The sequence below is a fragment of the Phascolarctos cinereus genome, unplaced genomic scaffold (genome assembly GCF_003287225.1).
Source record: "Phascolarctos cinereus isolate Bilbo 61053 unplaced genomic scaffold, phaCin_HiC Scaffold_7;HRSCAF=346, whole genome shotgun sequence".
In the NCBI taxonomy this organism is placed as follows: Eukaryota; Metazoa; Chordata; class Mammalia; order Diprotodontia; family Phascolarctidae; genus Phascolarctos; species Phascolarctos cinereus.
The window spans coordinates 146,914,271-146,928,769 of NW_027556180.1; the positions used below are offsets into that span (position 1 = coordinate 146,914,271).

Sequence of the window (14,499 nt, forward strand, 5' to 3'; positions counted from 1 at the left end):
AAAACAGTATTCCATCATTTCTATTATTCAGCTCAAGCTAGAACTTGGTTTAGGTATGAAGTGACTAGTCAACTATAAAAATGGCAGGGCGTTGGGGTGGGAGAAGAATGCTTTTGCTATTTACTTACATAAATTTTGATTGTGACATTTCTTACGATACAAGAAACATTGTGGTAATGGATACTAATAAGAAACTTATGAAAGAAATTAAGAAGAAAAATACATTTGCAACTGTGAGTTCACTAGATGATTTGAGCTTCATTTCACACCAATAAGCTTGTTATTATTTTGTTATGTTATTAAAGAGTACAAAGCAAACAAAGGAGTTGTGGGTGAATTTAATTGTCCAGAAACTAAGAGAAAAGATGCCAATAAGTATAAAAGTGGATGCAGATTTTGTGAACATTCAAGCTACCAATAAATAAGCAAAATTATGTAAAAAGGAAAACCAAAACCGAGAATCCAGCCTACACAAATTATTAAAGTCAGACCACTGGGAGAAGGCATTCCCCTTCCCAAATGATATTTCCTAAGGCTTTTTAATGAAAAATAGGGATCTGTCCTCTCATTCATGCTTAAAATTCCTGATTTCACTAAAAAAAGATTCACATTGAGTTTTCTCTGCCTCAGAGATAGGGGAGGAAGGGAAAAATCAGTAGTAGGGGGTAGAAGTTTCACCAACATCCCTTCATGCACCCATAACCTCTAAATACTCTATTCACTTGCCATGTACACTGTCCCACACATTCCATAATCTCCTTATTCCTCCAGGCTAGGCCAGCTGCACAAAGTCAAATTAGGTGCATGTCCTATTTTATCTGGGTATGAATCCTGCAGCAGAGCTAAAATTTCTCTTTTGGGAAGTTAAGTAAGAAATGATCGGCTTCAAAAATTAAGACTTGTTCATAGATCAGGGCCTAAGGAAAAGTCTATAGTTTTGGAAAAGTGAACGCCTAATCAAATTTAGATGAATCAGGGAGCATGTGATCAAAAAGCAAAGAAGTTACAATGAATTAATGATTTTCTCATTTATCTGTGAGAGTGTGTAGCTTTGAAATTATAATGGTAATTTCAGACAAAAGTTTGAACAAAAATTCCCCAATCATTTTCTAATTCTCAATTAAGACTTATACTCCATCTTTTGATTGAAAAGGGATACTCCTCAAATTGAAATTATCAAACATATACTGATTTAGGGCAAAACCCTGCTGTACAGATACTGAAATACTGTGGGGTTCCGGGAACAGTTTATTTTTTACACTGACAACATCATTACATCTCTTACTGTCAGGCAGAGCTGAGAGCTAGTTTCTTCATCCCAGTAAGATAGTAAATACTGTTGTTACCCTGTCCTCCTTGTATACTGTTCTATCTAGAAGCTGGAATGACCCTAGTGAGTATTTTAGAAATTATTAGACCACACTTAATCATATAGGCAGCTAGGTGGAACAATGGATAGAACACGGGATTAAGAATGAGAAAAACCTGGTGTTCAAATGCTGCCTCACACATTTTCTAGCTGGGTCTGTGCTTCAGTTTCCTCATCAGTAAAATGGGTATTATAATAATAGTACCTATCTCACAGGGCTGTTCTGAGGATCAAATGACTTTACACATGTAAAATCCTTGGCAAACATTAAAGCACTGTATAAAAGCTATCTGGGTATATGTGTACCCAGCATTGGGTATTTCATCTATCTGCCCAATGTAAAATCAACATTCACAAACAATAAAAGTTGAAATAAAAGACAATCCTTCCTCTGCGAGGTTCAAGACTTAATCAATGAAACCTGCCAGGAACACCATAACCAAAGTATACATATTTTCTCCCAACAAGCTTCTCCACTACTGAGTATTCATTTTTTTTTAAATCTAGTTATAAATTTGTTGTCATTCATAACAAATGGTGAACATTATGTTTCACTTACCAATTGGATTTCTATCAAAGAACAATACTGGTGCTTTCAAAATGGACTCAAACATTTTGTTGTGCAAAGTTTGCGAAGCATTCACGAGAACATAGAATACCAGGAGACACCTTGCTATTCCAAAGAGCACTGTAGCTACTGTTAATCCTAAAATTAAAGACATAAACACACTTAGGGAACATGCATGCATTTTCCCAAACATTTCTAAAAAGTATTTTTGGTTAGTTCAGGAAAACAGCATTATTCTATTTATTCTGTGATATTTAGAGCCTAGAAATAGTGTCCTATGGAAGCAAGTGTCTCTTAAATGAGAACTGGCATACTAATCACTTTGTTGTACTATACAAAGCAACCTCAGAGAGAAATGTGTTGAAATCAGAATGTCTTTATTGTATGATATTCTTCATGTACCCATTCATAAAATAACACTCATTTTTTCTAAAGGAAACACTTCACCACCTCCCCTCTTCCTGAAGGTCAAACTGAATAAATACTTTGGTGGTATGATAACAACAGGGAAGAACAAGACAACATGATTTGTCTGGTTTTGTTTTTCATTTAAAGTGCAAGTAGAATACCTTATAAATAAATAGTATTACTGCAAGAAAACCTACTGCCAAATATTAAATTATAATTTAATTTGATGTTTTAGGCAAATATTCGCTAAATATGTCACAGTTTCTAAGAGTTTTTGTACAAATAAGGATTAATAATAATGTACAAAAATATTGCATTTCACTTATTTATAAAATTTATGCAATTACATATGTGATTTATATGCCCATGATGCACTCTTTTCTTTTACATTATGAATTTCCACGGCTAAGTAGAGCAACAAAATTGAGCAGCACGTGAATATTATAAAATGTAATTTTTATTTCATGCCATGATGCGACACATTTTTTTTTCCTGCATAATCAGCTCTAATCTTTGGACCTCCATCAATAGATAGCTCCCTTTTTTCATTCTATATAAATGTATTCATTTATTTACAAATTTAGAAAGTATAGAGATAAAGGGTGTGGATTTCTTGGTAAATGATCAAAAAATGCAAAGTTAAAATAAGGAGTTCTTTTCACATATCTGGATATACTTTTGTCAAAAACTGGTCTTTTCTGGAAAAACACTGAAAAATTGGGCGAGAGACTATCTTATTAAATGTTTTATACACACACGCCTTTACCAAAACAGAATGTACATTAATAGAGTGAGGAAAATTTTAAATTAATCAAACAGTTTAGAAGGTGATAACATTGTGATCTGTTGGTAAGAAAGAGAAGGAAGCCAGTACTCCTAGATACAGGATTTTTCCTCCCACTTAGCTTCCCTCTTAAGTAATTACTGAAGTCCAAGAGATGAGCAGTATGGAGCTATAAGCTTTGCATACCTGTGAAGAAATAATGCTTTTTATTTTGGTTACTTTGCTTCCAGAGGATTGCATCCAAGTTAAATAAAAGCCAGGGTTTACTTAAACAGAATTGGAACAATCTGAACGACAGGGTGGGGATCCGTTTCTAATCCCACTTGCCCATCCATATAATGATATAAGATTTAGCTAAAGCAACCTATTAAGAGAGACAATAGCCACAAATTTACGGTGGCTGACTTTCTGAATGCTCAATCCTGGTTTACCTTCCAAAATCCAGTACAGAGCAAATTAAGAGTCTTCATTCAACCTCTTTCTTCTAGTAGGTTTTAAAAATAATTATTCCAATTAATTCAGTCAGTAAATGAGACTCAGGCTGCTAATCTGTTAAGACATTGCTGAATTACTCCTGAAAAACCTATTTACTCCAACTGGCTCATTGTGTGCACCTCAGACTTTCATGTAATAGAGCAAATGATTAAAATTTTACCTGCATAAGTTCCTAAATACCAGTTAAGATCTAGCTCCTTGGTTTCATTTCCTTTGATTCCGTTTACAGTGACATTCAATTTACTCTGTTCATTTGCCCTATAGGAATGAAAGAGGAAAAAATAATAATAAAACTGCTATGATAAATTGTATAAATGAGGAGATACTTGAGAATCATAGGGAAAGAAGGAAATTAACCCCAAACTGAGGCTTAAATATTTAATGTTGACTCATTCTCCTTTAATAACATATATTCAGATGCATATCCATTTTATAATTCCAATTTAAATCATTTTCAATTCTAAAAAACAGTCTTGTGTTCATATTGCTATGGACCACACATGGATAGAGTCTATTATGGGTCACACTCCACCAGCAACAACTTTAATTTTTCCACAGGTAAACTAAGTAAGGATTAGATGAGAAGGTTGAACAAACCCCACCTCAGCCCCTAACTCCTCTGAACAATAAGGATATTTATGGATTTTACAGTATTTCAGTAACTCACCAGTAAGAAAGCCACCAATCCTGGAGGACATATGCAACCTTGAATACACAAAATCAAACACCAAAGTTAGTTCTACCCTACAAATCTGATCCTTAAAATACATCTTCTATGGGGTCTCAACAGCCTCGTTCCCAACCAGTACAGTGTTGAACTGATATTTTAACCCAATAAGAAGGGATGAATTATCTGTATTATTTTAAAATCTTAAAGTAAAACATCCTTTTTTAACCCAGATACTGTATTTGGTTTAATGCATAAAAGAGGCACAGACATAACAAAAACAAAAACCCAGATAAATTTGTAAAATACAGAATTGTCTATCAGGACCAAACCCAACACACAACTCTCTTACTGACCTGTGCCAAAATGTTTAGGAGTACAAGCAAAACAATGACAAAGCAGTTCGCTCCAGCTGCAAAATAATTCCGGTAGGACTTAAAACCTATTTTTCCTTCAGAACGGTTCTCTTCAGGTAGGACAACAGGTATATCCTCAGTCTATGGGGGAAAATTTTTTTTTAAATAACAAATATGTAAGTATGATGAAGAATAAATAAAAGTTTAACAAGAAAAATAAGCAGAAGGTAACAAAATCAGAGTGAGGGGTACCATGCAGCATAAAATGAAGCAAACACACAGAGATAAAGGCATCATGTACTTGGGATGGTACTGGATATAGAGCTGTCAGAGATGCTGACTTCAAATTCTGTGCTGATTTCTGCTATTGTTCTGATGAGAAGGAAAAAGAATGCTTGGTGATCTCTGAAATATGACATAAGGAAATATTTCCTAATAATTCTAGTTATTCCAAAATGGAATGGGCTAACAGTGTGAGGAGTGGAGACCCCCTCATTTGAAATCATCAAAGAAAAGCTGGAGTACTGCCATTCCATGCTGCAGAGGGGGTTTCTTTTTAAAGTATAATTGGAAACAGATGGTCTCTACTGTTCTCTGATTTTTTTGAAATACCTTGATGGTCTTGGCCAAGTCACTAGAACTTCATAAAATGGGGGAGAAAGGCAAGATATTGTCTAAGGTCTAAATTCTATGAGCCCTACTTTCTGGGTGCTTTAGTGAAATAATGAATTCCTTATCAGGTAGTAGTTAACAATATTAGTCATAACACTAACTTGCATTTATCTACTACTTTGTAGATTACAAAGCTACAAGCCACAATTCTGTAAGACAGGTAGTCAACCATATGGAACATCTACATAACATGTGTTCATTCATTCATCACATAATCAAGGAAGAAAGCAAGCATTTAGTGAAACCCTCTATTGTGCCTAGCTCTGTAGTAAATACTACAGAAAAAAAGTTGGATGTATTTCGTTAGAGAGCTTAGAGTAGCTTACATCTATACAGAACAGACAAATATATTACCAAACAATTAGAGACACTAAGCAAGTTATAGATAATTTAGATAATTTGAGGGAAGAATTAGTACGGGATCAGATTAGGTGGGAAAAGTTTGCAGGAGAGGAAATTTCTGAGACAGCTCTTGAAAGAAATAATGGTCATAGTGGTAGACAGAAGACAGAATAGCATTCCAGATTTTGGGAACTCTTTGGAGGCTGAAAAAAGCCAGACAGGTAGGTGGTGGACAGGAAGAACAATCTGGTCCACATTAGACAAATATGAAGTGGGATGGCTAATTTATAAAGAGGGTGGAAAACTAGGCTGAAATATTCAAATGTGTTATGAAAGGCAACAGAAAACTTATTTTACAATCAACCCCATTTTCAATTTTTTCCATTTTCACTTTTTGTGGCAAACTGTTTTTAAAAACTTCTTGATTAAAGTTACTAACTGGAATGATTTCCTATACACAATTTTATTTATTGTTATTCTCACATGTGATCTGTAGAACAGGTCTTTCAAAATGAACCATTTACATCTTATGTTACAGGGACTGTTTGAACCAGAGAGACATCACTGATCAAGAGATGGTACTTAAGTTCTTTGCTACTAAATAAAAATGGCAATTATAAATAGTCTGATATATGTGGTAGCATTGACTTTCTGGTAATATAGCAGTGGACTTAGCTGTGGAATCTCTGGGTTAAAGGGCATGGTATAGACAGTTAAATTCCATTCTTCCTATAATTCTAAAATGCTTTTCAGAATAGATCAAACAGTGCATTAATGTTACCCACCAATGATGACTATTCTCATCTTTTGTCAACTTTGACAAACCACTTTGAGGACAAATGCAAACTGAAAAGTCCTACATATACCAAAGTATTCATAGCAGCATCTTTTTGTGGTAGCAAAGAACTGGATGGTCATTGATTGGGGAGATGAATTTAGGCACGTAAATGTAATGTGACATTATTGAGTTATAAGAAACAATGAACATTAATACAGAGAAACATGGAAAGATTTGTGTGAACTTATACAAAGTACAGCAAGCAAAATTGGGAAAATAATATATGCAGTGACTACAATAGTGCAAATGAATAACACCAAACAATAGAAACTGACTGCTATGAAATAATAATGACAAAGAAAAGATATGAGAAAAAAACTTTCCCCCCTTCTCTGAAAAATGAGGCCCAATCGGTGTGGAATAATACATGTAATGACTTTTCTGATGTCTTGGTTGTTAAGTCTAGTAACCTTTTCTTTCTTTCTTCTATAAGTTATTATACAGGATGGCTATCTGGAAGGGACTAGGGGTGGGAAATGTAAGAAACCAAACATTTTATTTTATTTTAAATGAGACAGTAGTTAAACTGGTACTTTATATCACTTTGAGATTAAATTATCTGTCTTCCAAAAAATCTGGAGAAGGGAAAAGAATGAAACAAAGGAGGAAAGGGCAGGATAGCTACATAAATTTTTGAACGAATGTTTCAAAATGATTCACAATTTATTGACTACTATGTAGAGAGCAATAGGGGAATACTAAGGAAACAAAGGACAGAGTACTAAGGAACTTGTTAAGACTATACAAACAGAAACAAAACTTTGCAGACCACAAATACATGTATAGATACAGATAACTGAGTTTAAAACTGCTGAGGAAGTGTCCAGTACATCAATGAACAAAGATAGATATCTGGTGATAATCAATCATGGAAGGCTTCTTGGAAAAAGTATGGCCTTGATGTTTTGTTGCAAGCATACTACAAATTTCTGATAGGTAATTTGGGTATGTAATTATTCAAAAAAAATTTTGCAAACAAATGCTCCCAAGTCCAATGTAAATAATATATGTGTTACCTTCCATTTTGGATTATCTATGTAACATCCTCTGAACATTAACACAGTAAGTTAGTTTAGTTGCCTCTCTGTAAAAGATGTTTACCAACTTCATGGTTTGTTATTGTTTATGAGAAGAGCATTTTGAAAACTGTAAAAAGTGCTATAGAAATGTGAGCTGCTATTATTATTATAATTGGCATATATTTTTCTTTCTAGTAGATAGATGATGGCTAGAGAGCTATATAAATAATAAATAGGTACAAGATAAATGGAGGATGATAGATAGAAAAATATAAAAGATGGATAGAGAGCTAGATAGATAACAGATACATAGATGGAGGATGGATAAATGAAAGAGGAAAGGGGATGGACAGAGAGCTAGATAGATATATAGATGGTGGATAGAGACATAGACTGACAGATAAGTAAGTAGATAGGACGGATGGGTAAATGGATATATAGATGGTGGATGGATAGATTGACAAATAAGCAGAGAGATAGAGGATAGATGGATAGCTAGCTAGCTAGATACATGTGCATATAAAAACACACTTTTGGCAACTGCGTGAAATGTCAGGGAGTCTACTGGCCCCATAAGAGGGCAGAAGAACCCCTGAAATTATAGGCAACAGGCAAACAATGAAAAGTGAGGCACTAAGAAATGTCCCCTACTGATGTATTATGGACAACAAATGGAACAAGTAAGCTAGCTTTTTTTTTTCATTTAACAAGGTTTTTCTTTATTAGATAAGAAATTTTCTCATTGTGGTTTTTGACTACAAAGATCTCAGAATTTTTTTTTTTAAATATGATTGCTGGAAGAGAGAAACACAGCTGGGTCTAGAAAGTATCTGATAATCTGGAAAAATAACCAAAAACCAAACCCAAAACTTTTGCTTTTTAAATTAAAGTTGGACCAAGTAGTAGGCTGACTTCTAAAAGTTCTACTTGAACCTGATCCCCAGAGCCCTGTACTGAATTATTTCAGGTACAAGATGATTCTCAGAGCTGACCTGTGCTCCATGATAATAAAAGAGGCAGGCCCACACATACTCAACACCAGCACCACTGTCCCATCTCCCACTTCTATAGTTCTGTCAAAGGAAAACTCCATATACGGTGAGAAAAACTTGAAACTAAAGAACATACTGTGGGAAAGTGAAGTGTCAGCAAGCAGAGAGTAGACAGAGGAGACAGAGAGTGAGCTGTGCCAGTTTAACTGATGACTTGATATCCAAGAATTCCAGGCACAGAGAAACGAGTGAGTATACGTGCAGATTAGCTCAGGTTTATCAGACAACTCACTACTAGTTGCTCAGCAGGTCCTTCTTTCAATGAATGCTTGGAAGATTGCTGGGACCACACAGAAGACTCTGAGAAGGAACGATCCCTCAGGATGGGAGTTTCTGGTACTTGAGCCTGCTCTGCTTCTTCATTTTCTTTATTTAAGAGGGAACCAAAGTCTATTCCACTTTTTTGGAACTCGGTGTAAGTTCCTTTTTCCATCACTTTTCCCTAAAATCACAAGGAAAACAGGTCTTAAGGGGGGTAAATCTGTACTTGTTTATTCTACCAAAAGACACTGACTAAAACACAGCTTTGATCTTCTCCAGAGAAAAGGCTTTCACTTTTACGACATCAATTCCTGGCAAGTATCTAGGATAGCAACTATTATGGGTCTAGAACTGTGATAAGCACTATGGGAGACAGAAAGGAAGTACAGAACACTAGTTAAAAATTTCAGATAATTCATGGCAATACAGAATAAAGTACTGAAATGAATACCCCAGAATAATGGGCTCAAAATATATACACTGATCTGATTAAATGCAACAATGATTTTTTACACATCTATGAGCAAGGTACTACTTTGACAAGCACTGAATGGTACACAAAGAAATGTAAAAGTGTGGCACAGTGGATATGGTATTTTCACTCAGAGGCAGGAAGACCTCAGTTCAAATCCTGGCTCAGACACTTCAAAATTTCATGACTTCTGGCAAGTCCCCAGGGCATGAGCTTTTTCATCTGTACAGTGAAGGGGGTTGGAATCACAGTCTAAAAAGTACTATCCAATGAGAGTGGAAGGTACCTGTAATACACTTGGAGAGAAAAGATACCAAGTGCTACTAGCATTCAGGAAAGGGAAAGTCCCATGTTCCCTGGAGTTTCTGGGGAAGGAAGAGCTTAAGGACAAAGGATGGATAGGTTGGATTAGTGGGAAAGGGAGATGAATAGTAGCACAATCAAGGCAGAGAAGACAGCACTGAGGGAGGAATAGAATAAGCACGTCATTTACGAATAGATTTTCTTCAACATTTAAGGGTATCTGTTCTAGGCACTGAATTAAAAGATGAATCTAGCAGAAATAGTACCAGTAACAAAAACACTAGGTTACATTTACAAAATGCTTTGTGGTTACAAAGGTCTTTATAACTATTACCTAATTAACTTTTTATAACAACCACATGAAGTAGTGCATTATTAGTTGCATTTTTACAGATGAGGATGCTGTCAATCAGAATGTATTCCTCATCCATGCTCCCCCTCTTACTCCCCTAGACAACACATCTACTAAGTGTCCGGAGAGAACTCAAACCCGGGGACTCCGATTTCCCAGTCTAGTGCTCTTTCTACTAACTTTAAACTTATAAACTATATAAACTTACATCCTCTATAACCTCCAGAGATTTTTAAGTATCAACCTGACAGTAAAAGTACTCCTGCCCTAGGCTGGCAGTTTATTGGAAAGAATGATAGCTCTGTCACTGGAAGATATGGGTTCAAATCCAGTTGTGTGATCTTGGAAATCAGTTTTCATCTTTTAAGGACTCAGTTTCCTCATTTGTAAAATTGCTGAATTTAGACTATATGATCCCTAAGCTCCTATGACCTCTAAATCTCTGCTGCTAAGCATCAAACAGATAATAAACAAACAATACCAATGTGTGAAATACAGATGTAATGGATTGGAAAAAATCAAGGAAAAAGGATGCGAAAATTTTTCTTAAGTTCCTATTACACCCATGGACCACATTTTTTCTATACTAGAACAAAGTCCAGTTCTAATTAAAGATAAGAAATCCCATTCAAAAGGCAATATAGAAAAGTCAAACCCCATGGTGTGAGCACTGTATCATTTCATGGAGCATCTTTGCTGAGGGAATAATTGGGAGTCAGTGACTGTAAATGAACCATCAATTCAGGAACAGCAAACTTGACTTTGAAATTGGTGAAAGCTCCAAATCAAATTGGGTTCAATGATTCTTCAGGGAAATGGCTAGCTAATTCCTAACTATGAAAGTAAATATTCTGACCTAAAATAACCTATAAGTAAAATAATAAAAAGTTTATTCTTTTCTTTTAAATGAACCAAGTGGTCAAATATAATTAATATAATTGTGTAATTGACATTAAAACCATAGCTACCCCAGTGCTTAGAGCACCAGCTCTGGATTTAGGAAGACCTGAGTTCAAATCTGTTCTCAGACACTTGACTGGCTGTGTGACCCTGGGCAAGTCACTTCACCCCATTGCCTCGTGTAAAAAAAAAAAGGCTAAATCAATTTATAAACACTATCTTATTTGAGCTTTATAATAATCCTATGAGGCTATTACAGTTATTATCCCCATTTTATAGATCAGAAAACTAAGGCTGAGGAAGGTTATCTATCATCACATAGCTAGTATCAAAAGAGATTTGAACTAAGGTGTTCTTAACCCTAAATCTAGCTATTGCTGCAGCACACCAGGCTGTTTCCTTTTCACCCTACACTCTCATCTTCATGGGTCCTCCAATTCTAGTCTCCTTATTCTTTCTGGATTAACACCTTACTGTTCTGCCACTATGTTTCTACTCATGCTGCTCCACTTATATGGCATGCCCTGCCTTGTCCAGTCTACTATCCCAACTTTTCCTGATTCAATTAAAATCCCATCTTATCTGTTAAACCATTAACTAAATTAAACTAAAATGTCCAGTCTAAAGAGTCTTCTTCTTCCTCTGAAGCCCTGGAGGAAAATTAAAGTGATAGAATTCCTTTGGCAACTAATTGTGCAGGCCTTGTGATAGATAGCTCTTCTGTTACTGGGGTGGGGTGGGATGAGTTGTTATTTGAATGTGTTGCCATTATTTCATTTTCCACACTTAGGCCTCAACTCCCCAACTAGATTATAATCTTCTGGAAGGCAGGTATCAAGACTTATGCTTCTTTATAACTCCTAAACCAGTACTTTGTACATTATCTCCAAAAACATTTGTTGATTTGACTTTTCATACAAATAATAGAGTACACATGATATCTTACAACAAAATGTTTATTATAAATTGAGTTGCATGGTAGTATAAATTGAGAAACTTATCAAACAAAAAAGCAGGAAGAGAATTAGAATTCATTTCATCTCATTACACTATGAATTAATGGCATTGCTCATATCCTCTATACAACCACAAATTCAGCAGCTTTTCTTGGATGTTTTTCGGGCTAAATGAAATACAGATTGTCTTTCAAAGAATGCCCAAACTGCAGTCCTGAAAACCACAGGGCTGACCGGCAGGTCCTGTCAACTGATTACACTGTATTTAAAATGCAATTCTCTTTTCTACCTTTTTGTCTAAAGAGTTCCTAATCATATGATACTTAATTTATAATGAACATTTTGTTTTAAAATATCATTTATCATATGCACTTCACTATTTGGCAAAAAATCAAGAGAATGGAGCTCTTTCTGAATATTCATGGATTTTGTTTTCTAAAGTTATAGAAAAGACAGGAAAAGAGAAAATCTTAATAACATTAGTTTGCATCTAAGGAAGCTCTCTTAAAAAACATTTTTTTCTTCAGCAGACAGATTTCATGGTGAAAAGAAGTGATTTTGTAGGTTGTGGATTTTTAATGCAACATTGACACCTGCTATGCTTTCTGATTTGTTTTTAATGCATACCACATGACTTTGGGAACCTCAGATTTCATGGGTGTGTGGCACTCCTTCCCTTCACTGAAAATGGTCTCAATGCAGCCGTACCTTAGGAAATGGTCTCTGTGAGTACCTATGGCCAACTGATGACCCAGTGCCCAACCTCCTGGTGATGAACCTTCCCAAATTTAGTGCGCTGATCCTCAGATATCCATTACTGATTGGGCCTTTCCATCCTGGTAAGACTTGATAAATCTTATACTCTGCTGGCCTCACTCTGAAGAAGACACCATGAGGTATATGAAGACTTTGGTGGAGGTGTCTCTGTACACCTTACAGATTTTATTTTCCCAAGAATATTCATCAGTTTCAATACAGAGCAGGAAGGAATTAATAGCCCTGCCAAGCATGATGGAGGCAGTACCAGCAGCACACACCCCAAATTTCAAGAAACAAGAAATCAACCCTATAACCTCTATAACTTTCTCATAAGATATTAGTAATAACAATTACATAACCTTGCCACGGTTAAATTATAAGTTTTAATCTTATATATCTTACATGCCTTACCCTATACAACTAGGCTTCCAAGATGCTGCATCCCCTATTATAGAAGAACTAGTATACTTTCATGACCATACATTAATAATCGTATTCTTGATTAGTTCACTAATCCTATATACGATTATATTGATACTAACCACAAAACTTACCCACACAAACACTATTAATGCCCAAGAAGTAGAAACTATATGAACTATTATTCCCGCTGTAATCCTAGTATTTATTGCATTACCATCCCTACGAATTCTATACATAATAGACGAAATTCACAACCCCTACCTAACAGTAAAAGCCATTGGCCACCAATGATATTGAAGCTATGAATACACTGACTATGAAGATCTAACATTTGACTCATATATGATCCCTACCCAAGATCTATCCCCAGGCCAATTTCGACTACTAGAAACAGATAATCGAATAGTACTACCAATAGATCTTCCAATCCGAGTACTAATCTCATCTGAAGATGTACTCCACGCTTGAACCCTTCCATCCCTAGGAGTAAAAGCCGATGCTATCCCAGGCCGACTAAATCAAATTACTCTTACATCTACTCGTCCAGGAGTATTTTATGGACAATGCTCAGAAATTTGTGGTTCAAACCATAGTTTTATACCAATTGTACTTGAAATAACTACACTAAATTATTTCGAAAAATGATCTTCCACAATACTATCATCTTTGAGAAACCATACTAATACTATAAGTATTATAAGGACCCACACTTCCCTCAAAACACATGCCACAACTAAATATATCAATATGACCTCTAACCATTACCCTTACAATACTAACATTTTTCTGCATATACCAACTAAAAATGATTAACCAAACTATAACTCCCATAACCCCCAAAAATGAAAAAAAAATACTAACGAAAACCCAATTACCCTGGAACAAAAAATGAACAAAAATCTATTTACCCAATTCATTACTCCCACAATTATAGACACCACTATACTACCAATAATCATTATACTTCCCTGTCTTATTCTTTCAACCCTATAACCTCTATAACTTTCTCATAAGATATTAGTAATAACAATTACATAACCTTGCCATGGTTAAATTATAAGTTTTAATCTTATATATCTTACATGCCTTACCCTATACAACTAGAAGACACCACCACCTACTCCCATTGCTTATACTTTGTTATAATATCCAACTTTGGTACATGTGAATTTGTCATTTCTCTATCTGCTTGAAATGCTAAAGAGCAAGAAAGAAACAGATATTGGAGCTGCAGAAGACCAAGTCTGGTTTTCAAGACCTATTAAGATCCTAAGTTTAGAGCTGGAAGCTCCCCAAGTTATCATCATTGTTGTCTGCCCCCCTCATTTTGCAAATGAGGAAACTCGGGCCCTAAGAGGTTAAGGGATTTACTCAAGGTCATACAGGTAATAAATGGCAGAGCCAAGATAAGATTCCAGGTCATCTAACTCTAGGATTCTTTCCACTACATAACACTATTAGCTTAAGACCTTTGCCTGACACGATCCCATTTACCCAAAATAA

The 14,499-nt window shown here is 35.4% G+C and overlaps 1 protein-coding gene across 1 annotated transcript in view; it reads right to left on the bottom strand.

Annotated features, from left to right (window-relative positions):
* ABCC4 (ATP binding cassette subfamily C member 4 (PEL blood group)) overlaps positions 1-14,499 on the bottom strand; it is a 269,141-nt gene that overhangs the window by 148,033 nt on the left and 106,609 nt on the right. Inside the window, 5 exon segments of the mRNA XM_020965805.2 lie at positions 1,929-2,075; positions 3,785-3,882; positions 4,292-4,329; positions 4,648-4,788; positions 8,803-9,012. Of these exon segments, the coding sequence (XP_020821464.1) occupies positions 1,929-2,075; positions 3,785-3,882; positions 4,292-4,329; positions 4,648-4,788; positions 8,803-9,012 (634 nt within the window).